The sequence below is a fragment of the Pyrus communis genome, chromosome 3 (assembly GCF_963583255.1).
Source record: "Pyrus communis chromosome 3, drPyrComm1.1, whole genome shotgun sequence".
NCBI lineage: Eukaryota > Viridiplantae > Streptophyta > Magnoliopsida > Rosales > Rosaceae > Pyrus > Pyrus communis.
The window spans coordinates 19,888,291-19,911,894 of NC_084805.1; the positions used below are offsets into that span (position 1 = coordinate 19,888,291).

Consider the following 23,604-nt stretch of genomic DNA (forward strand, 5'->3'; position numbering starts at 1 on the left):
ATCGTATTCAGTTATAGTATCACTAATAAAAAGCAAAGAGGATTCGAACTCCGATCTTGTGTATAGAGACAAATACTATCTACTATTTGAGTTCGGCACCCTCATTGTAAGAGTCAGATTTAATCGGACTTAACTACGCTATTCAACCATTTTATCGTATTCAATTATAGTATCACTAATAATAAATATTTTTCTCAATGGGATGTAAATCCTTTGCCACATCGGATCCGATTAGTGAAAACATTTATAAACAAAATGAAAAATAGTTTGGTGGTGTGGCACGCAAACTTACATTATTGGGGCTAAACAGGATTCTAATCTAAACTTGGTTTTTGACCTGCCAACCCCTAACCTCCATATAAACATAGGGGCACTTTCGTCATTCTATTCATCCAGGCATTCTCGTAGTTTCGTTATAAAATCATGGGCAATCTTTCAACTCCACATCTATAAATATAGAGAACCCAACCCCTCGTTCCATTCCTCTATTCCATTTGTTTCCTCTCCCCTCCTCTCTCTCTCTTCTCTCTCTCTTCTTTGCGACAATCCGTCTCCAGGTTCCGGCCGATTTTCGTACGGCCTCTCCTCTCCAATCCAGATATTTTCTTCTTTTTCTTCCTTTTAATTTATAATTTATATTTATTTATTTGGTGGGTCCTGAATTTTTCCTAATTTCCTCTTTTATCCCAGAGTCGGTTTCCTTTTTACTGTGAAGTTACCGTTTACCCCCTTGATCCTGACGTTTTGGTTTTTACTCGCCTAACATTTTTATTTTCAATCGCATTTATTATCCTTTCTATTTTTTTCTTCCTTGGATTTGTGGTGCGCGTTTTTCATGAACTGCTGCTGCGCACGTGGCATGCACCCGGATTGCCATCATCATGAACACCAAAACGATGCGTTTGCCACCTCGTCGGATTTCGACGACCAATGCGTCAAATAATACCAACAACAACAAGCGCAAGGAGAAGGAGAGTGGCTTCCACGCGCTCCAGAAGACCAAGAATCTCAAGCCGGCCCCACCGCCCCAAGCCAAGCCGTCCCAGCCGGCCCCACCGACCGGACAGCTCCTGGCTGGCTATCTGGCGCACGAGTTCCTAACCAAAGGCACCCTCCTCGGGCAGCCGTGGGACCCGTCCAGAGCCGAGCCGGCTCCTTCGGGCGTCAGCGGCAGCAGCAAGATCGAAGCCGAGCCGAAGTTGGAGAACTTGGAGAGATACGTGGAAGTCGCTGATTTGCTGAAGACGGAAGGGGCCCACTTGGCTGGCATTGTGAACCCAACTCAGCTCGCTCGGATATTACAGTTGTGAGGGAAAGGAGAGAGCTTTGTGGGGGCACGCGTCGACTGCAAGGTTAAAATATCCATCTGGCATTGTTGGCTCCAATATGGAAAATAGGATTTTTGTAGGGGGCAAAATGCAAAAAGAAAATTGTTATGTAGTTGCAGGGGCTTTTAGGTAGGCATTACCTTCTGAATGGTGTATGTCTCTCTCTTGTCATCCAAATGTATGATAAAATTTCTGATCAATTTCACAAAAGAAATGGGAAATTTTATGAGAATTTAATGTGTTGACTTTTCAAGCAATGCAATTAATGATGCAGAAAAATGTCAAGATACTCTTGCTGATTTTTTTTAAATTTTTTATCACTTCGTAGTTTAACGCTCATTTCGTATCAATATTTTTTAATAAAAAAATGAGATGATAGAGAATTTAGAAAGGTCTCCTTAACATTTTCTCGTTGATGTACGTATGCATAATTTTGTAGTCTAAAGTTAGCATGATCTTAATTTTCTCCCTACCATCGTATCATTATTACATTATGGAAAATGGTTTACACATTCATTTTTTTTATCCCTTGCTCTTCTCTGTTTTCTAGCCACACAAAATCGAATAAGTCAACGGGTGAAATTAAGGTGAATTAAGGAACATAAACAAGCTAAGGAGTGCCGAGAAAAAAGAACAGCGTGAAATCATTTTTCGTAAATTTTATATTTAAACAAAAGGAGTTATTATTGGCTACTCAAAATTCTAATTGTGCATTACTCATAAGAATATAAAAACCCTTTTTAGCTTTCAAGGGCCTACATCGTCATAATACTTGAGGTTTGGTCTTGCATACAGGAGGAGCAACCTAAGGATCAAGGCGGTTCCGAACCCTTTCTCCTCTCCAAATTTCGCCCTTTTAAGGCTCCTCCTCGTCTAAATTTCTGCTGATCTGACACCTCAAATAGTTATACACAAAAGTCATCTTTGCAATATTTATAAATATAGAAATTTACCTTAACAATAACAAAATCCAAGATCAGAGACCCCACACCTAAAACGACATTGGCATCCAAACGCTTGGAAGTAAATTAATCGGACACCATATATTAATCCATCAAATAATAGTTCAACAACAATATTAGCCGCCCATGTTGTATGTACTTTAGATTAAAATATAAACCGATAATACAAGGAATGAAAGAGTAATGCTAAATTTACCACATATTTGTACCATCTTTATAAGAAAGGTCGAACCACTAACACACGTGGATTTTATCTCTGTTAAAAAGATTATATAAATATGTGGTATGAGTAACATTTTTGTTAATGGAAAGTGATTTTCTCATACTTGATTTCTCCTCCTACACACACCCGTTTATTTCTAACGGTTAGATTAAATAAATTAAAAGAGAATCAGGGATATAAATAAACCAGAGTTCGTAGAAGAAACACGATAGTGCGAGAATCACTTACCTACGTTAATTTATTTGTAGTTGTTTTATACTCGCTGTTATCGTTCTTTTGTTCTTCTTGTCTTACATATGAAAAGATTCTAACGTATTATATACTACTTATGTAATTGGTGTATGGATGTGATAGCTACATACGTATATTTAACATGCTGTAGTTGGTATAATTATTGTAATTATTATTCTAGGGAATGTTATTAGTATTCTAAAAATCTTATTTGACACTCCAAACTTTCTATAATTAGAAAGAAAAATACACTTATGAGGAATGTAGAATGAAATTTTTAGAATATTAATAACAATTCCCATTATTATATATACAATATTTAGGTTTTTGTAGGTTTTGTATCAAGTTTTTAACTTATTTTTGCATAGTCCAGCAAGAAATAAGATTTTGAACTCTTTTCTTAAGGGTAGTGATATCGACACATTCATTTGTATTTCTCATAAATCTATCTCAATTTTCGATCATCAACTCGAATGAATTGGAGAAGATCAATGATAAAAAATTAACAAGAGTATGTGAGAGATAAAAATAAGTATATGAATAGTGCTATCATTCCCAAACTATCTCCTTATGTATAAGCAGACATGAAATAAGACATGTGGTCTAATATATTAGGGCATGTTTAGTGGGCTGGTTGTGATAGGTTGTGACAAATTAAAATAGACTTGAGTCCAATTCTTTATTTATTGTGTCAAAATGGGAGATAAATAGAACTTGACATGATGGGTTATGAATCCACAATAAAGTAAGTTATCTAACATATCCTTATACATGGATTACCAGTCATGTCTTACATGATCCTACCAATTGAACCGGATCTCTAAGGCTCAATTTCATCTAGCCCACCAAACGAGCTCTTAGTGGATTGAGTGTTAGATTTTTACCCATGCACTCTGGTTTCAAAACTCCTCACTCTACTAAATTATCATAATAGTCTTGAACTCTCACATCTTCCTCAATAATAATAAATAAATAAATAAAAGAAATATGAACAAAATATTATATATCAATTTGGGAACATCTTTTTTTTTTTTTTTTGGGGGGAAACTAGGAACTTCATTCGAGGGCTAAGAAGCCAAATAGGTACACGAAAGCCTGTTGAGAAGCAAACACCAAGAAAGATAGACCAAGACGAAAGCAGTGAAAGGGGATACATCCAAATGACGCTTCAACCAAGTGAAAGTGTTATCTTAAACACCGCCACAACAAAATTAATGCGGACACAGAATGTCATCTTTACACCACCAAATATTCCCCCATCTTGTCAATTTGTGATGTCTTCATCTCTTGTTTTGTCATTATTTGAGAGTAAAAAATATCTTTACAATATAAGTCGCTTCTTTAGGATTTGGATTCTATCCGGATTCAGAATTCTAGGGATTCTCACATCTTAACTATTCATCGTTATTGTGCGGTCAGAAATCATTTGATTTTTTATAATTAAAATTAAACACAAATAGTACTTAACAAAAACTGGTCGCACGATGTACAATGAACGGCTAGGATGTGGGAATCCCTAAGATCCCTACAAAGTGGATGCGGAGAAGATCCTCTTCCTCATTATAAGGCCTCGGTTTTTTTTTAGTCAATTCTGAAAAAAAATAATAATTGATTCACTTTAAATGGTAGGTAGTCAATTTTTATTTATTTTTGGTATATTAGATGTTATATTAGCCGTCAACGGGGTTCAAACTTATACCGTCATGTAAGAGCTCTACTCTTTTCCATCACTATGATAAAGGGTCGCTTGCGACAGGTAGTCTTGATCATCTTCTCTTGAGGTCTATATTGTCCCGCAGAATCGCTCACAACCTAGACCCAATTGAATAAACCTTCTATGTATTCACTTCCCCTAAAAATATTGAGGAATCCTCCCAACATCAATTTGACTTCGGGCAAATTCGTCAACACATCCCCCGTCAAATTTTCAAAAGATAATAAGCGTAGCACCACGGAAAGATGTTTTTCTAATGTGCTTAATCCTTAGCTTGCCATGAATCCTAATATGAAACAAAATAAGGGAAAAAAACATCCTCAAAACTTTAGAAATTTGATAAAACGTAATGTTGGAAATTGACTTAAAAAACTTATATGTCACGGCTTAGCGGTAAGGATTGCTCGTGATACCATTCTCTTTGAAGTGATAAGTCATGGACCAGATTAGCTAGCAGAGGTCAAATCTGCAATGCTTGAAATTTTTTACTAAATTTGCATCCTTCAATTAGATCAATTCATTTCGTCCTCTGGTACGCACAAAATGGCTCAACTTTTTCTAGAAGTCTAGCTTCCTCACTTGTTCTAAAATTTTCTTTCACGTCATCATGGAAAAATAACTCATGCTAAGTCGCCAACTAAGAAGTTCTTCCTCACTTGAAAGTTTGGAGGAGCACTGTTTGTACCATATGTGATCAATCATGAAACTACCAAGTCTTTGCTACCTGCTAAGGGCAAGTCTACCGAAGCACACATGCCGAATCCCTCACTAAACACTTAGGGTGCGTTTGTTGCACAGGAATATCTCGGAGTGAACTAGCTTCAGGGACTAAGCTGGACTGGCTTAGACTAGACTAAGCTGGATTGATTCAGTGAAGTATTTGGTGCAGTGTCAGACTAAAAAGCAGAATAATTATAAAAAAAAAGGAAAAAACAACTGGTGATATGTAAAAAAATATCCATGTTATTTTCTTCAACTTCAATTTCAACCAACATCAAAATTTCCAGTTCCCAAATTCTACCAACTTCAATTTCAACTAAAATTTCCAATTCCCAAATTCTACCAAAATTTCAATCAATTTCAACCAACTTACAATCAAATTCTAAATTGCATATTACCCAGAGGAAGAATTGGCAAATTAACTCATAATCTACCCCAAAAATTCATGTTCTCAATTAAAAACCAAAGATTTACAACCTCAATTTCTCAAAAGCCACACATTGGCAATATATTTCCCACGAAGGGTAAGCAAATCAGGCCTCCATCTGCATCATTGAGGCTTCCATTTGTGAATCAAACCTCCAACCGCGAGCCTCCATTTTCAATTGCGGATCTCAGTCAACCAAATTCGTCCCTGTTCCTTCGACCCCACCATCGTATCCCCCTCCAAACCTCTCTTCTTCGATGACCCACCCCCATCCCCTCCTCCAATCGACGTGAATGGCCATGCCGCCGGCGGTGGAGAGCTCAGACTCAGCCTTGTGCCTATCGTCGTCGTTCTTATCTTTTATGTAGGCCAGACTAAGCCCAAAGAAGCGCGGAGCCGAGAATTTGTACATCTCGTCGACGATCGTCGCTGTTGGTGGGCTGGTCCTACGAGTTTGGTCGAGCAAACCAGGACAAACATGCGAGTAGGATGGCTGGACGAGGACGCGAGGAGGAAGGGATGTGAACGGTCTTAGCAGTCCCCTGCTAATTGGGGGGTCTCCCTAAGCCCCTCTAACGAAGGACTTAGTCGAAGCATGTCCGGTCTAATCCCATTAAACCTAATCCTTGTGTAAACCAAACATGAAACTACACTAGCAATTAGTCTAGTCTAGTCCAGTCCCTCCTAATCCGGTCAAACAAACACACCCTTAAGCTCCAAGCCAACCATTATCAAGTGACTGGATAATCCCTGCGGAAAGTTGATTGAATTTTGCACATAACAAGATCATGACTTCTATACATTAAAAATGATCTCAAGTCGTTATTTAACAAACAAATAGAGTCGTTTTCGTTTTAGTCCTATTTAACAATTGATGACCATTTAGTATTATATTCATCTTTATTTGTAAGAGAGAGGTCTAATCATAATGTTACTAATTCATTGTAAGACTTAACTCACTTTCTCACTCTTTAAGGTAGATAATATCAGTTTGTTCAAAAAAAAAAAAAAAAACAACCGAGGTGTCGTCTAGACAGGAGAAAGTGGCTATAAGAAAACGAGGGAAAAGGAAAAACGCGGTTTTCCTTGTCAGTTGAGTTGGGTGAGGCATTTCCACAAACACTTGGGCTGCTCGCTGAAAACCGCCAACAAAATGCTGCGCATTCAAACTTGTCTCCCGTCGATACTACATATTTCCCCTCTGCACTGCACCCGCACTCTAAACTCTCTTCCTTGCTACGCTACTTCGAGAAAACCCGATTCGGAGTCCTGCCTCAAAGCTCGCTCCAATCCCAAACCGAAATCTCAGCGCCCAAAGACCGAAACTTCTGAAGACGAGGGTGACGAGCCAGGCGAGACGTTTCCAGCGACGATTCCGAGAAAGCCCCGGCGCGGGCGCAGAAGCGAAGCGGCGGCGGTCGAAGATTACGTGCGGGAGTCACTCGATCGGACGTTTGCGTCGATCAGAGAGCAGAACCCAGAAATTGTTGAGAAGAAAGATGGAGTAATGAAGGGGAAAGTGGACGATGATGGGGAGGATGATGAGTATGAGGGTTTTGGAAGTGAGAAGAGCATGGTGGTTGAGGAGGAGAGCAAGGATTGGCCGTTGGATGCCGATGTGGGGTGGGGGATTCGGGCTTCGGAGTACTTCGAGAACCACCCGATTCGAAACGTAGTGGGTGAAAATGGGGTTGAGATTGATTGGGAAGGCGAGGTTGAAGACAATTGGGTGAAGGAGATCAATTGCTTGGAGTGGGAGAGCTTTGCCTTTCACCCTAGTCCTCTTCTCGTTCTTGTTTTTGAGAGGTACAACAGAGCAAGCGAGAATTGGAAGGCGTTGAAGGAGCTCGAAAAGGCGGTCAAGGTCTATTGGAATGCCAAAGATCGATTGCCTCCTCGGGTATGCGTGTTATCGAACTCGTTAATTTCCCATGTTGCAATGATTTAACTGATGAATGTTGTTAAATTTAGTAACTTTACCTCCAGTTTGTGTTTTTGTATGGATGAATGCTGTTAAAAATGGTAACTTTACCTTCAATTTGTGTTTTTGCATTCGACAGTCAGTTAAGATAGACATCAACATTGAGAGAGATTTGGCTTATGCTCTTAAAGTTAGAGACTGTCCTCAGATTTTGTTTGTACGAGGAAACAGGATCTTGTACAGAGAGAAAGGTTGGAAACGGATTCGTGGGTTTCAATCAGTTTTTGTTGGTTGTTTGCGAATTACTATCTTTTCTTGGTGCTAAGTTTGATTTTGTTTTTGCAGATATTCGGACTGCAGAAGAATTGGTTCCGATGATTGCGCATTTCTACTACAATGCAAAGAGGCCATCCTGGATTGATGTGAATGAGTTATCTTCGCCTTACTAATGGCATTCTGGTACCTAAAATTTGCACCGACTAATATTCTTGTGTTTATACTTGATTACGAGCTCAGCCTTGGTGACTTTATTATCGGTCATAATGATTTTTGGCCTCATGCATCAGATTATGCGCTGGTGAGATCATTGGTTTACTTAGAAGTTTGAAGCATGGAGCACGATCAAAAGTAGGTTGCATTTGCAGGTAAAAGCTGTTGATCCCTTGGATATTGCTCTTGAATGACTGTTAATTAGGTAACAAATTATCGTTATGTATGTTTGATATCTTTCTTTATCTACACTGATATAATAAATTTCATGTTTCTGTCATTCCGAGCGTAATTGATATCACTCCTATAGTGTCAATGGTTATGCGAGATGCTAAATTCACACAATAAAAAGGACTAGGTACAGAGATGGAACCCATTGGCTGTAATTTTGTTGCATTATTGACTCATAAACTTCTTGACCAATTTTAGAATCTAATATCATATACATGAAAACAATTATTCACGGATTGTAAAATTCACACGAGGCAAGGCATTGAAGGCACTCTATCAATAGGCGTAGAATTAGAAACGGATAAGATACAAAAAATTATAGTAGAAAAGCTACATTTTCGTCAAGGAATGAAAAGCTTCATACCACAACATGTTGATTCCTCCTTGTCCTCCTCCTGGCAGGTGCAGGTCCCTATATAATTTCTTACCATTCTCTTCTATTATCGTACGGTAGTTGATATATACATGTGGATGCACAATGGGACTCATATTATCATACGATAGTTGATATATGCGTGTGAATGTGCAGCGGGATATCCTTAAACACTTTCTTTGTGTCACATTTCTTTTATAATATTGAAGCACATTTTATTCACGTTTTAGCTCATATGACTCTCATGTGTGAAAGTTGAAACTAATTATGCTACATGCGTGCTTTGTTTCCGTTACGGCAGTTCACAACGGAGTATGCGAAGAATCAGGTGAGCGTCTTATGTGTGTGTAGCATCATAGGACTCTGTACTAAGTTACTAACGAGGAAAACTGCAATGGCGTTTGCTGGTGCGTCTGGTTACCGTGGAAATGATGAAAGATTAAGCATGCATGGGAAGTGTATAAGATGTAGCAAACGCAATAAGATCATTCCCCTTTATGTAACTCTTGCAATGGCTTTTGCATTATTGTAATTCAACCACAACTGAAACTTATATAGTATCGATAAATGTTTGTTCATTTGGTCTAGTGACATCTAATTTATACTGTCGCAGTAGTTCTAGGCCTCGTTTGTGAGCCCGCCAATGCAACATTGGACTTTTGAGTATTGATCGACAAGGTTGGTTGAATTCCAGAGTCTTGGTAAGAGCATCTTCAATAGAAATGTCAAAAATATATTCAAATATTTCATTTGAAGGTTGATGTGGCAATGTGAGACTTTTTTTTCCTCCAACCCATGTCTTTTTTGTGTGTTATAAACGACAGTTATAGGACCTATTTTTGAAAATAAATCAATTAAAATAAATTTTCAAGATCTATAATTGGCGCATTAATAGGATTTACACAATAAAATAACTAAAAGATTAAATTGGTAGCAGCTAAAGTCAATGTCAACTTTGGTAGCAGAAAATTCATACGTCAATTCAGGTAGGATTGACATATCAATTGGAACTACTTTCTACGTTCAAACGGCAAATCCCTCATTGGCTTGTTGATACGAGCATTATACGCATACAAATTAAACCCTATTTGTGACAAATGTAGTAATGATGTAAGTAGGGATCGTTCTAACCGGGGATTAACTAGGGATGCTAAACACTTGACTTAAATAAATAAAACTAACTTTTAAAACACTAAGACAAACTTAAAAGACTCAAAACAAGTTCAAAAGACTCCAAATACTTTAAAAACATAAAATAAGACAAATCAAATGATTAAGACTTAACAAAATAAGGGGGGGGAAGTTTGATTTGACGAAAATTGAAATAACAAAACAAGTTAATAAACTAAGCAAATTGTAAAACGAATAAACGTAAATATGAATGTGATGAAAATATGGATGATGGAATAGCCAAGGGGTTATTCTCCACACATGTTACACTTGTAATACAAGATTGATTTTCGGTTGGTCTTTCGATAAATTATGAAACTCAATGCTCCAAGTTAATTAGGTTCGCTTAAATTAACTTTCAGATTTCCCTAGATTCATTGGATTGAATGGAATACGCATTACAACCAAATTATTCTTTAATCAAAGTCCCTAACTATGGAATACGCATGATAGAGACATTCAACAAAGATCATTAAGTCCAACGGAAATCATAAACATTGACGAGGCATTCGTTACTATGGAATACGCATGAAACTTATGCCAAGAATTCGTTTAACGCGATTCTTTATAAGCGTCATATTCATGCATGAAAATTAAGCTTGCAATCTCAATGAACATACATAAATACGTTATCAATCAAACAGTTAAACGAATTGAATCCACAACTTATGAAATTCCAACCAAAAGTAATCAATTCATATTGCAAATATAAACATAGTTTCGAATCACCCCCTAGCTAAAGGGGGTTTAGTTCCTCATAACCTTGAAATCAAAGAGACAACTAAACATTCCAACAACTCAAACTTGAATTGTATGAACGTTTAGGCACTCTTCTCTTCCATTACAAAACAAAGAAAATTGAATTTAAACTTTGAAATCAAAGAAACACCTAAACATTCCAACAACTCAAACTTGAATTGTATGAACGTTTAGGCACTCTTCTTCTTCGTTATTATGGCACAAGGTCTAAGGGATGTTGTTGGTGTGTTGAATGGATTGGGGAATTATGGAAATGGATGAGGAAAGATAGAAAATGGAAAGAAACCCACGGCAAGGCTTGGAATTTCAGGATGTAAAGATGGTGTGTGTTTGTGTTGTGGTGTGAGAAATGGAGAGATATGTAATGGGGAGTGAATGAGAATGAATTGAGGTGTGTTTATGAATGAGAATGCAAGGGTTTTTATAGGAGGAATGGAGATGTGAATTAGTATTTGTTTAAGCATGCATGTGGATGGTTAATGATGAAAAACAACAAGGGAAGCATGTGAAAATGGAATTGCATGTGAAAGCCACGGCAAGAATGCTTTCTTGCTGAAAAATGCATGTGAATGCATGGCTTTTGCATGTGAAAGCCACGGCAATGATGTTTCCTTGCTGAAAAATGCATGTGAATGCATGGCTTTTGCATGTGAAAGCCACGGCAATGATGTTTCCTTGCTGAAAATTCATGTGAATGCATGGCTTTTGCATGTGAAAGCCACGGCAATGAGAGGTTGTGCATGTGGTTGTAATGTTTGTTGGTTAAAGATGCATGTGGATGTATTATACAATGGGAAAGTATGTGTTTGAATTAAAGGATGCAAAGTGAATGAATCATGAATCATTGTGGATGAAAGGTGGAAGTGCATGTGTTGATGACTAGGTTAGTGGGTGGAAATCTGAAAATGGCATATAGGAAATGGGAACCCACGGCAATGAAGTTGTTTTGTGTTGTGAATTATGATGAATGCATGTGAGTTAAAGAGGGAGAATGTGGTGAAATGATGAAGTAGGAAGGTGGAAATGCATGTGAGATGTTTGGAAAGGAATAAAGAATATATGGTGGAAATGTGAGTGAATGATATGTTAAGTGATAAGTGAATGATATGTGGTGAGTGATAAGTGAATGGTTTGATAAGTGATAAATGAACTAGTTTAAAGGGCTAGGGTTTAAGTACATAGAATGGGCCTAAAATAGGTTGGTTTGTATGACATAATGTGTTATGTGATTGGGCTAGGGCCATTGTTTTGTGTCTTCAAGTGCATACAAGGCCTTCAAATTCGTCCATCCTCTTGGCTCCATGGATAAGCTATCCAATCCATGCCCAAAAATGCTCCAAATGGCCTCAAAATGCACTTTCTTGCTCCCTAGGCCCTTAGAACCTGAAAACACACAAAAGAAGCATAAAGGACTAAAATAACGAGAGAAACATAACGTAAATGCACGAGAACAAGCCATTTAAGTCGCATGAATATGCTCCTATCACTTGTGTATGCGAGTCTTGTGATGGTAGTTTTATCTTGAGACTAGCATTCGTGCACGCGCTCACAAGTGTGCATAAGACATTTTTTGAATTACGGCGTGCTACGTGTGATTTACACATTTTAAATGTATTTATATGCGGAGATTGACAAAAGGAAAGTCAAATATTTGAAGTAAATGAATAATTTTAGATTATGCTAGAAGAAACCCCTCATAAACCAATTAAAGTAGCTAAATTCACATAATAAAATCGGTTTCTATAAAATTTACATTAAGAATATAGAAAATAATATTTAATAAACAATTGATTGAATCACATTATTACTAGTCCATTGTGAGGCTAAGCCCACTCCCCTCCTCCTTAGGGTAGATAATATCGTTTGTTTAAAAAAAACAATCATTTGACAACTAATTTAATCACATTATTATCCGCGTGCAAAAGATATTTTTTATAACTGGCATTACATACCTCTTAAGATGTTTTGAATGTGTTTAAAAATAGAGAAAATAATATTTAATAAACAACTGATTGAATCACATTATTGCTAGCCCATTGTGGGGCTAAGCCCACCCCCTCCTCCTTAGTGTAGATAATATCGTTTGTTAAAAAACAACAATCATTTGACAACTTATTTAATCACATTATTATCCGCGTGAGAAATATTTTTTTTTTACAACCGGTATTACACGTTTCTTACGATGTTTTGAAAGTGTTTAAAAATAGAGAAATTGAATCACATTATTGCTAGCCTATTGTGAGACACTAATTTAAAAAATAAAAAAGCACAAAAAAATTAATTATTAAAAAAAACACTGCTAAAATGATGAAAATGCACTTACCTTATTTGATGCATTATTTTGGGATACTTTTGAAGTTTTTTTGTCTTGGAAGCATTTTTGTTGAAACTTGATGACACCAAAATAACTATTCACCTTTTGTATTCTCTTTATATATAGAAGAATTGGGACAATCATCTATTACACATGATCGGTTTTTTTGTTAAAATACAAATTTTTATTTTTAATACAACTATACATTAAGGGTGAAAAGATTTGTGTTAGTTAATTTGCAAATTGACATGCACTAATTTTCTTGTTTAGATTCATAAACATAGAAATTTAGAATTTTCGCGTGGAAAAAAAACTTGGAATTTTGTGACCTTTAATTTCCAAGTTTAAATTCCATTTAAATATGTATTATTTCCTAATTTCTACGATTGAGAATTTAAAAATAATATATTCTGTATTCAATTCTATTATTCTTTTATATTAACCAAATAGGAAAATTCACAAATTCTAAAAAATAAAATCCGGTCATTTTAAAATTCTTTAGTAATCTTAAATTTCTTCATCCAAATGTAGTGTTAATTTACAAAATTTAATCTATATATTTAATATCTCTAACATTAACCTATCAAAAAATACGAAGAAGAAAAAGAAAAATACCTAAAAACGGGTCAAAAGTTTTTTTTTTTTTTTTTTAATTGAAAAAATAGAAGAAAAAAAATGCACCATGATCCCTTTCGCGTTCTCAATTCTCAGACCTAATCGCATCTGCGTCCGGCAAACGCTTTCTCTCTCTCTCTCTCTCTCTACACGTTGTTTGGATTTTGGGTTTGAGAGCTTGCAACAATGGTGAGAGGATTACTGAAGCAGCTGACCTTCCGCTCTCTCTCCGTCGCCGGAAAATGGCAGCAGCAACAGCTCCGCCGCCTTAACATCCACGAATATCAGGTATCTCTCTCACACTCTCTCTCTCTTTGCATATTTCACTCGCACTTACAGTGACAACCAAACTCTCATATCTAGCAGTCGCCGATCTGTTTCTGTTTTAATCCCCTATAAACACTGGAAAATTAAAAAAGACACTATTTTTTCCCCATTTTGCTATAATATTTATTTGTTTAAATATATATATGTGTGTGTGTGTGTGTGTATATATATATATTTGTTTAATTTCGATAGTTCATATAATTTTGCAAAGCTAACAGTACTGATCAGTGAAAAAATAGAACTTTAAAGTGTGCTATATTTTATATGATGTATGTATAAATGCCAAATGTTCGTTGTTCATATCCATGAAGTGTTTGGGTTGGATTGTATTTGTGTGAGAATGTTGTTTGAAGTTTGATGATGAATGCCATTCGTTTTTGGTTGAGACCAGGGGGCTGAATTGATGAGCAAATACGGGGTCAATGTCCCGAAAGGTGTCGCGGCTGGTTCCGTCGATGAAGTCAAAAAGGCAATTCAGGATGTATTCCCCAAGGAAAGTGAGGTAATCAATGGAGATCATTGTCTTTTCATATTCAAATATATGAATCCCCAGCTTGCAATTGGTAAATAAAACAGTGAAAGTTCGAAATTTGTTTCTTGTTGTATCTTATTTTCTAAGAAAATTACCATAGTGGCCTAAAAGGAGAAATGCTAACTTGAGTTTTTGTGCAGTTGGTGGTTAAAAGCCAAGTCTTGGCTGGTGGAAGAGGCTTGGGAACGTTTAAAAATGGTCTCAAGGGCGGCGTTCACATTGTCCCGACTAACCAAGCTGAAGATATCGCTGGTATTGAAAACCATCATTGCTAAATATGATTGGATTTTCCTGGCTTTATCCTTTTCTTTTCCTTCAAGATTTGGTTTCACATTCATTAACCATTGATTGACAATATCAGCATGGGCTTTCGTACAAATAACTAGCACTCCCTGGGTTGATATGTTTCATTTGCACTCCTGATTGGCCCTCAAGCAATGCATGCATGTTAGGTTACAATAATTCTGTGATAGTGTTTTTGTACAATTAGTGTTCTTTATGATTCAGGCAGTTGCAGCTTATTAAGATGTGGTTCTGCTTTGTCCATTTGTGATGCTTATTTATCTCCGTTTTATACTTCTCACACAGGCAAGATGCTTGGGCAAATTCTTGTTACCAAACAAACAGGTCCTCAGGGAAAAATTGTCAGCAAGGTTGGCATAGCAATTTGTTTCAAGTTGTCCATTCATATTAACTTGTGGCAATTATTCCTGTACAATGGTTCCCGAGCTTTCACTTTTATATTAAAACTTGGAATCTTTGTTGCTCCAAACTTTCACTTTTACTTTATGTGAAATGATGCTTGGTGCTAAGAATTCCCAAGCCTCAATACTTTTTTGAACTCGTACATCATAACTTCATTTTTTTTACATAGGTGGTCTCTTTCCTTTGATTGTGCAGGTTTATTTGTGCCAAAAGTTGTCACTTGTCAATGAGATGTACTTTTCTATCATTCTGGATCGCAAATCGGCCGGCCCAGTATGTTTCAAACTCAGTTCTTTGTGTTTGCTGCAAATTACTGATTATGTTTTCCTATATCTTTGGTAACATAAGTTTTCATCAAGGTTGAGCTTGCTAAACTAAAGATGTTTAATATTTATTCCAATTTCCAGCTTATAATTGCCTGTGCAAAGGGTGGAACCAGCATTGAAGACCTTGCTGAGAAATTCCCCGATCAGATAATTAAGGTATTCATCCTCATTCTTAGTTTGGTGCTTTAGCACTACTCTTTCCTTTTCTATGTAGTTATTTAACTAGTTTATCATTGTTTTTTTTGGTTTTTGTTGTTGATAGGTACCTATCGATGTTTTCACCGGAATTACAGATGAGGATGCTGCAAAGGTTGTTGATGGTTTGGCTCCAAAAGGGGCTGATAGGAATAGTTCAATTGATCAAGTGAAAAAATTATATAAGCTATTCAGTGAGACTGACTGTACATTGCTGGAAGTGAGTATAAACTTCTTGGTTCTAGTAATGTTACTATTTAAGCTTCCCAGTTCCAATATTCCATTTCACGTATTTGTCTGACCCTTGATTTTGGACAGATCAATCCACTTGCAGAGACTGCTGATAACCAGTTAGTAGCTGCTGATGCCAAGTTGAACTTTGACGACAATGCTGCTTATCGTCAGAAAGAGATATTTGCTCTTCGTGATCCATCGCAGGAGGATCCCCGAGAGGTCTGTTTATGCTGTCCTTTTCAATGGATAATTATCTTTTTGTTCGACCCCATTTAAAGCTGATTATTATTATCATCTTATGCAAGTTCCATTGCCACGTATCATCCCATTTTCGTCTGTGTACAAATTTTGTTGGCATTATTCATCTTTGATTCATATGTATATGCAGTATGTGCATTTCAAATGTTATCAGAAGTTTCTCGCAATCTTTTGCCAACTTGTAGTTTCTAAGCATGATCTGGGTTGGTCACTTTCGTACATGCCCTCGTAAAATCCGGGTCAGCTTTTAATTGGAATTCCTGATCCCCACCTCTATTAGGTGTGGAGGAAGGTGGGGGCTGATTAACAGGGATAACTAAAGTTCCCATATTGTCTGATGGAATATAATATTTCATAAATCATTATGAAGCCCAAATGCCACCCATGAGTTTGTATGTAGGAGATGTTTTGTCTAGGTAGTTATAGGTGATCCCATACATGCACAACAGTGCACCCTGTGTTTACTTATTTTTGTCCCGTCTCTTTTACCTTGCAACAGGTGGCTGCTGCCAAAGCAGATTTGAATTATATTGGCTTAGATGGGGAGATTGGTTGCATGGTGAATGGTGCAGGATTAGCTATGGCTACAATGGATATCATTAAATTACATGGCGGAACTCCTGCCAATTTTCTCGATGTAGGCGGAAATGCTTCGGAAAACCAGGTAATGATGTGGTTATAGGATTTGATGAACTGCTTGTCGGACCTTTCTTTTCCCCACTGTTGTCATCAGGTCTCTTTCTAAACAGTTTTATTCTCGTATTTGGTATGAGAATCTATTTTATGTCCAACTTTGGTACGCCTTTGGGTTTTAGATGGTTTACTAGATTGTGAAGTGGTACATGCACATCGGAGTGCGATTTGATATTTGGAATATTAGATTTCATTGTTCTTTTTATGGTTAAAGAAAATGACAATGCCTTAAAGCCCTTATGAAACCCGAATTGCTTTCTGTTCTTTAATTCTAGATTATGTGAAACAGGTTGTTGAGGCATTTAAGATTTTGACTTCTGATGAGAAGGTGAAAGCGATTTTGGTCAATATCTTTGGCGGAATAATGAAATGTGATGTGATTGCAAGTGGAATTGTCAATGCTGCTAAACAGGTCAGCAATGCTGTTCTGGGGATTTATCCCCCGCAAATTAATTACCATGTTTTGGGACAGTCATTCCTGGTTGTTCCATTTTACTTTAATCTTTGTTTCACTTCAAAGTGAAATATCATTTTGAATTACCCTGAAGAAGAGGTTGAATAACTACTGCGGGGAGATACAATTTGGCACTTCCTACGAGGGAAGGACTGGAAATTTTTCTTGTCAATTGAGCTCATAAACTGAAAAAGTTTTAACAGCTTTGTGTAATTGTATGGCCTCAATCTTGTTTTGTTGAAGCATCAACATTTGTTCATCCTTGTTCAAGGTTAAACTAGAAGTGCCAGTGGTTGTTCGTCTTGAAGGTACCAACGTCGACCAAGGAAAGACGATTCTCAAGGTACCATTTAGAAACTAAAACGATCGGTTCTAGGTATGAAAAAATCAGCGAAGATAAAATGGAATGTTTACTATCTTTTAATGGCTGTGCAGGAAAGTGGAATGGCACTAATTACAGCCGAAGATTTGGACGATGCTGCTGATAAAGCGGTTAAAGCACTGAAGAAATAGATCCTTCAGTTCTCTTCCGAGTTACATATCGATATGATTCTTACTTCTACGGCGATACTGATGTGCTCTGCTTGGTGTTTTTGTGTGAAATTACATAAAACACCACCTGTGCATAGTTTTAGCAAAAAATTGAAATTGTTTGAAGAGTTCTGAGGCTGTTTCTGTTGTCAACAAGGAGTTTTCAATGATACAGCTTTCTTCAAATTTATTCACCTATGCATCGGAGTTTGAATCCCCCTTCCTGTAGTAGAGATTAACTTTGAGCAAAACAACCGCTCGATTTTTATTCTAGATGTGCAGATATTATGCGTTGAGATTTATTTTTCGGGGCTTATATAAGCACCAAGAAAATATAATTACTAAGATATATATTTTTGTTTCTCCAAAGATTGTGCAATCCTCTTGGAAATGCAATAAGCAGTGGATTCAATGGTGATCATTGGATTCACACCAACTGCAGTTGGAAGCAAACTTCCGTCGCAAACAAACAACCCTTTTGCCTCCCAACTCTCACCATTTTCATCAACTCCTCCGTCCTCCTCAGTAGTCCCCATTCTGCAACTCCCCATCTGATGGGCAGAAGAGTAAGTTGTCCACAGCTCCTCCCTCGAGCTCGGCCCTGCAGCGGCAACAACCGTGTCCAAAAACTCCTCTAAATCCTCCTCTGCAAACCCCTTGCATTTCATCCTCTGCCCGTCGTTCCGATAGGTCCCTACTTCAACAGCTCCTGCTGCAATCAGGATCCTCAGAGTCTGCCTTAGCCCTACTTGAAGATTTTCTTTGTCCAATTGGTCTAATGTGTAGTGGATCCTCCCTTCTCGCTTAACGGTTCCTGAACCACGGTCTCTCACCATTGCAAACAGGTTAGCTGTTCTTGCATACTTATCCATCGTGTCCTTCATGTCAAGCCTTGAAGTCCATGGAAACAATGAGGAAAACGTGGCCGGCCCTAGCACAGCAGTCTCAATGATCGTGCGCACGTTCGCAGTCCCAGAAACCACTTTGTGGAGTGAAGTGATGATCCCTCCCTCATAACTTTTGCCTTTAAACTCCGGTTCCGGAAAGTATCCCCAAGCCAGCAGAACAGGGTGAAGGTGGAGGTTCCGGCCAATATTCCGATTCTTAAGTCCACTGGAGATCATTAAAGGAGGAGTACAGAGAGACCCACATGCTGAAATTGTCACGTTTGCCTCGATTTGCAGCTTCCTTTTTATGTTCTTGCTCAGAGATGTTGCTTGCACCCCAAGGCATTGCTTTCGTATACCTCCTTCATTGTCATTCTCAAGTATAAACTTCTCAGCTTTGCATCCTGTTAAAATCACGGCACCAAATTTCACAGCATCGACTAGCCAAGTCGAATCAGTCCCTTTCTTGTCCCCTGTCGGACAACCATAATTGCAAAAACCACAGTAGTGATCCGCGGACGAGTTCCTTGGAACTGCATCAACTTTCAGACCAAGATTTTCACACCCTTTTCGCAGAATTTGATTTGGGAAATTTTCTTCGGTGCAACTCTCCGTGACACCGATCCTCTTACACACAATATCCATGGCAGATTTGTAATCCTCGCTTGCATAAAGTGAAATCTTATGATCCACAGACCAGTCACGAAGAACATTATCTGGCGTTTTGATAGATGCAGACCAATTTACAGCAGAGCCTCCTCCAACTGTTGAACCGGCTAAAATCATTACCATCCCATCAACCGATGACATAATTCCACCTGATTCGTATAACTCATTCATCGAAGGGCCTTCTAGAGAAGAGTAATCTTTCGGCACGAAGTAGTTCCCTTTCTCAAGAACGACCACTTTTTGGCCAGATTGAGCAAGAACTGCAGCTGCAACTCCTCCGCCACAACCCGAACCAACAATGACAACATCACATTTGATCTTGTGGATGTTGTTTACTGCATCGTCCGCGAGATCGAGACCCTTCTTCGTGAGAGATTCAACGAGGGTAGAATCGCTTTCGTAAGCAGTTTCTATGATTCCCTTTTCAAGAGGTCTCTGCTTTGGAGTTTTGATCAACTTTTCTTTCCTGTCTAATTCGTATCCAATCGCTTTCCAAGCCGGGTTTCTTGAATTCTCATCAACCTGCAAACCAACCGGCAGGAGTCAGAACGGAAACTTCAATTCCTAATGGGAGAGTGATAGATGAAGAAGGATCAATATATTTTTATAGCTTCACAATTTTTTATCAGAGTTCACTAGTGTGATTTTTTTTTTTTAAGCTTTTGAGCCAAAATGGTCATTTAAGATTGACATAACTCCTTACTTTGATCCAGATTTAAAATTGGTTGAGCTGTTATCTGAGTTTGTTTACCTTCAATCATTTTGGTTATTCCGTGAAAAATTTCCGTTAAATAAGGACCAAAATGACAAAATACCCTCAATTTTTGTCTAATCATTTTGGTGCTAAATTGAGGGTATTTTTATCATTTTAGTCATTGTCTAACATAAATTTTTCATAAAACGGCCAAAATGATTGACGGTAGACAAACTTAGAGACCAGTTTTAATAATTTCAAATCTTAGGGACCAAAGTAAGGAGACAATTTTGGCTAAAATGTCTTTTTATTTTTTGCCCGAGTATGATTTTGTTATAACAAAAAGAGAGATACTACTAAACTAGTACCTAGTAGAAGATCCTAAGCAAATTATATATTTTAATCGCTTAAATATCTAATTATTGAGAAAGACAACCTTATTTAAAATATGTTTAAGCATATACAGAAAAATAAAAAATAAAAAGAACTTTGCATATCAGACATCAGAAAAAGTGATGCAGATACTGCAAATCCTCTCGCATTATCTTTACAAGAGACGTCCGCACTTGAATTAAAAAATGGACTGCAATCCCCACTCGTTTGTCCTAACTAATTATTTGAAAGAGACTCAGATGACAATAATTGATCGATCAAGATCAACAGGATGATGCATTCCTGTTGAAAAAGTTTTTTTTTTCTTTCTTTAAATTCTCCAACTTCGGATGAGTTTGAGGCCCTTTTTTAATGGGAAGAGATTCCATCCGATCTCTCCCACCAAATTCTAAGGATCCGAATCCTTGAAATTTGATCTACCGATTATAAACAAGAGCCCTTCTAAAATTATAATAATTGTAACCGTTGGATCAAATTTCAAAGATTCAAATCTCCGGATCCCTAAGACTTGGTGGGAGGGATCCGGATGTGATCTCTTCCCTTTTTAAATTATTGAAAGTGTACATCAAATAAACTAAAGAAGCAGAAGTTGAGTCACGGAGGGAGTATGAAAGTATATAAGTTAACAATATTGTCCATTTTCTTTGGCTTATGTCCAAAAGCCATGAGGGACAAAACCAACAGATTAACATAGAGTAGCTAAATTATCACCTGTCAATTCCCCAAAATATCGGCAAAAGATAAAGGTTAAAACTCACATCAGATGTAGACCTGGTTTGGTAATGAGGATTTTGAAAAAAGCTGGTATAAAAAAAAGCTGGGAGCTGTTTTTGTGTTTAGTAAACATTCAGCTTCAGCTTTTTTTCACAGTTTTGGATGAAAAAAAGCCAAAAACAAGAAGCTGCAAAACCCAGCTTTGAAAAACTGACTTTTTTTTCACATCTGTTTTACATAAAAGTTTACCAAACACTATAATATTGCCTTTTTTTTTCAAAAGCACTTTTACAAAAAAGTTTACCAAACACTCTGCTGCTTTATTTCATAGCTGCTTATTTTCACAGCACAGCAGAAACAGTTTTTTTTTCAAAGCACAACAATACTAAACCACCCCATAGTGGATTGAGGATAGAAACTTACCTATAACTGAGCATTGACATCTCAAACTATTAACACAGGACATTGTCATTAATTTAAAATGTTTTGTTAGCTAAAGTAGTATTGAAATTCGCACAACTCCTTCCATGAATCATTGAGATTTAAAATCAATAGAACTAATCTCTGAGTTTGTTCACTCTCAAACATTTTGGTGATTTCGTGAAAAATATCCGTTAAATAAGGATAAAACGAAAAAATTACCCTTAGTTTTTGTAAAATCATTTTGGTCCATTGTTTATTAAATTGAGGGTATTTTTGTTATTTTGGTTCTTATTTAAGAAAATTTTTCACGGAATAACAAAAAATTATTGATGGTTGACATACTTATAGAGCGCTTCTATTGATTTCAAATATTCGGGATAAGTAAATTCTTACTGCTGTTATAAATAATTAGATGTAATGCAGCATTACCCTGGAGAAGAAGGTGTAGAAGCAGAACATCTTGATCACCATGAACATCAATCTGATTGTGATGACAAGCTTTTGCCTCGACCATTTCTTGAGGACTAGTTCTCTTTTGTCCAATGACATTTCAGAGAATTTGTGAATGAATGGCCATTTCCAGTCGAAGCAACATTTCCCACAGAGCAAAAATGTTCCCAATCTCAATGACAGCATCTTCAGAAATACCCTCACTCCACCCACCACCTCTGGTAGGGTCCTCTTCACCATCAATTCTGCTACCTGTTTTACCAAACATTGAACCAATTAATTGAGGAAAATACTTGGCTCCATTTCTCGCCGCAAAGAAAATTACAATTTTATGTGTGTGCATAAATACATGCCTGCCCAATTTCAATTTGACATATGAACATAATTTTTCTTTTTGTTTTTTTGTTTTTGACAAGTTATTTGTACGTGCATTAAACTATAATTTGCAAAAACGAGAAATGACCCATTTTAATTAAAGAAGTAGTCAAGCAATATGTTTGGAATGAGTTAATATTGCATACACATCATTCTGTAATTTACAAATAAAGATATAATGATTCCTTACATGAGTGTTTATAACAAGAAATGTTGAGGGAAACTCTCTCAAGGTAAGACTATTCATGGCTGCCATCTCACAGTTTAACGTCGTATAAATATTGTAAAATACTATATAAAAAATATGAAAGTAGTAAAGAGTCTAAAGAAAATCACTTACGAGAGAGTTACACATTTCTCGCATAACAAATTGAATATTTCACAAAGGTGAATGCTAGCCCATCATGTGTATAATGTTTTTGGCAAATTAACTCGCAACGTATATCTAGCTTCGATTGTTAGTGCTCCTTAGGTCCCCCTGGTAATATAACTTAAGACAAAAATAATTTAAAATTATATTCTTATTCTCTTGCTCTTCCTCACCCTTTCACATTCCCAATGAAACCAGAAGCATTGTAATTAAAAGCCAGATACACGTCATGGGCGAGTCACGCTAGCATTCTGCTTTCAGGAATTAAAAAAATATTAAAGCTTTCCTTTCCTATGAACTTGAAAAACAATGAAAGAGATAAGGAAGAACTGACCTCATCTGGGATGGGAGGCTGAGAGGCAGAAGCTGTGCAGGAGGAGGAGGAGGAGGAATGAAGGGGTTTGTGGTCATCTGGGATGTCCTCCGGTGAGAGAGGAGGTAAAAGAGCCTCACATATGGCAGCCAATGATTGGATTTGAGCTGAAGAGAAACCATGGCTGAATTTGCTTTCCCTCTTTCCTCCTCTCAACAATGGATGACAACTGCTCTCTCCCCCCTCCATCTCTCTCTCGTTCCTTCTCTCTCTCACTCTCTCTCAATAATAAGATTACTTTGGTGTTGTTTTCACTGTTTTCCTCGGAGGGCGTGTCCCTGGCTTCATATTTTATATGGAGGGAGAGAGAGAGAGAGCGCGTGCGACGTTTGGAAACAAACAAATAAGAATATTTTTTTTTTATCAAACATAAGCTTTGTTAATAGAAGAAAATGTATAAGAGATAATGTTAGAGAAATGAATTTGTAGATTAAATTTAAAAAACTAAAAAACATAAAAATTAATGATTGGTTTATTACTTACGCATTGATAAACGTACTTATTTTCATTAAAGACATATTATT

General features: G+C 37.1%; 4 protein-coding genes across 5 annotated transcripts; 3 read left to right on the plus strand and 1 right to left on the minus strand.

The window, feature by feature from the left end:
• Window positions 1-515: 515 nt before the first annotated feature.
• Window positions 516-1,618, plus strand: LOC137729685 (uncharacterized). Its single transcript, XM_068468689.1, has one exon. It carries the CDS (start codon window positions 882-884, stop codon window positions 1,308-1,310), a length of 429 nt encoding a protein of 142 aa, XP_068324790.1. The 5' UTR covers window positions 516-881; the 3' UTR covers window positions 1,311-1,618.
• Window positions 1,619-6,680: 5,062 nt separating this feature from the next.
• LOC137729139 (thioredoxin-like fold domain-containing protein MRL7, chloroplastic) lies at window positions 6,681-9,197 on the plus strand. 2 transcript variants are annotated; one of them, XM_068467980.1, is made up of 5 exons: window positions 6,681-7,505; window positions 7,666-7,777; window positions 7,872-7,985; window positions 8,093-8,170; window positions 8,921-9,197. In XM_068467980.1, exons 1-3 carry the CDS (start codon window positions 6,759-6,761, stop codon window positions 7,973-7,975), a joined length of 963 nt encoding a protein of 320 aa, XP_068324081.1. In that variant the 5' UTR covers window positions 6,681-6,758; the 3' UTR covers window positions 7,976-7,985; window positions 8,093-8,170; window positions 8,921-9,197. The 2 variants fall into 2 exon arrangements, with proteins under 2 accessions (XP_068324081.1, XP_068324082.1); XM_068467981.1 differs by lacking the exon at window positions 8,921-9,197 and adding an exon at window positions 8,649-8,841.
• Window positions 9,198-13,524: 4,327 nt separating this feature from the next.
• On the plus strand, window positions 13,525-18,081 carry LOC137727848 (succinate--CoA ligase [ADP-forming] subunit beta, mitochondrial). The gene is made up of 12 exons (XM_068466677.1): window positions 13,525-13,765; window positions 14,196-14,306; window positions 14,477-14,588; window positions 14,925-14,989; window positions 15,237-15,314; window positions 15,449-15,523; window positions 15,630-15,782; window positions 15,881-16,015; window positions 16,554-16,718; window positions 17,037-17,159; window positions 17,473-17,544; window positions 17,637-18,081. Exons 1-12 carry the CDS (start codon window positions 13,664-13,666, stop codon window positions 17,712-17,714), a joined length of 1,269 nt encoding a protein of 422 aa, XP_068322778.1. The 5' UTR covers window positions 13,525-13,663; the 3' UTR covers window positions 17,715-18,081.
• LOC137727847 (long-chain-alcohol oxidase FAO2-like) lies at window positions 17,850-23,315 on the minus strand. The gene is made up of 3 exons (XM_068466676.1): window positions 23,042-23,315; window positions 21,942-22,214; window positions 17,850-19,810 (listed from the first exon to the last, which is right to left on the minus strand). Exons 1-3 carry the CDS (start codon window positions 23,267-23,269, stop codon window positions 18,074-18,076), a joined length of 2,238 nt encoding a protein of 745 aa, XP_068322777.1. The 5' UTR covers window positions 23,270-23,315; the 3' UTR covers window positions 17,850-18,073.
• Between the last annotated feature and the right edge of the window lie 289 nt (window positions 23,316-23,604).

Excerpts from the sequence above, each read along its gene's own strand:
- LOC137727848 (XM_068466677.1), top strand. The coding sequence starts at position 13,664 with ATGGTGAGAGGATTACTGAAGCAGCTGACCTTCCGCTCTCTCTCCGTC. Across the intron at positions 14,990-15,236 it reads AGGGAAAAATTGTCAGCAAG|GTTTATTTGTGCCAAAAGTT; the intron begins GTTGGCATAGCA and ends TTGATTGTGCAG. Across the intron at positions 17,160-17,472 it reads TTGTCAATGCTGCTAAACAG|GTTAAACTAGAAGTGCCAGT; the intron begins GTCAGCAATGCT and ends TCCTTGTTCAAG.
- LOC137727847 (XM_068466676.1), bottom strand. The coding sequence starts at position 23,269 with ATGGAGGGGGGAGAGAGCAGTTGTCATCCATTGTTGAGAGGAGGAAAG. Across the intron at positions 22,215-23,041 it reads AGCCTCCCATCCCAGATGAG|GTAGCAGAATTGATGGTGAA; the intron begins GTCAGTTCTTCC and ends TTGGTAAAACAG. Across the intron at positions 19,811-21,941 it reads TCTACACCTTCTTCTCCAGG|GTTGATGAGAATTCAAGAAA; the intron begins GTAATGCTGCAT and ends GTTGGTTTGCAG.
- LOC137729139 (XM_068467980.1), top strand. The coding sequence starts at position 6,759 with ATGCTGCGCATTCAAACTTGTCTCCCGTCGATACTACATATTTCCCCT. Across the intron at positions 7,506-7,665 it reads AAGATCGATTGCCTCCTCGG|TCAGTTAAGATAGACATCAA; the intron begins GTATGCGTGTTA and ends TGCATTCGACAG. Across the intron at positions 7,778-7,871 it reads GATCTTGTACAGAGAGAAAG|ATATTCGGACTGCAGAAGAA; the intron begins GTTGGAAACGGA and ends TTGTTTTTGCAG.
- LOC137729685 (XM_068468689.1), top strand. The coding sequence starts at position 882 with ATGAACACCAAAACGATGCGTTTGCCACCTCGTCGGATTTCGACGACC.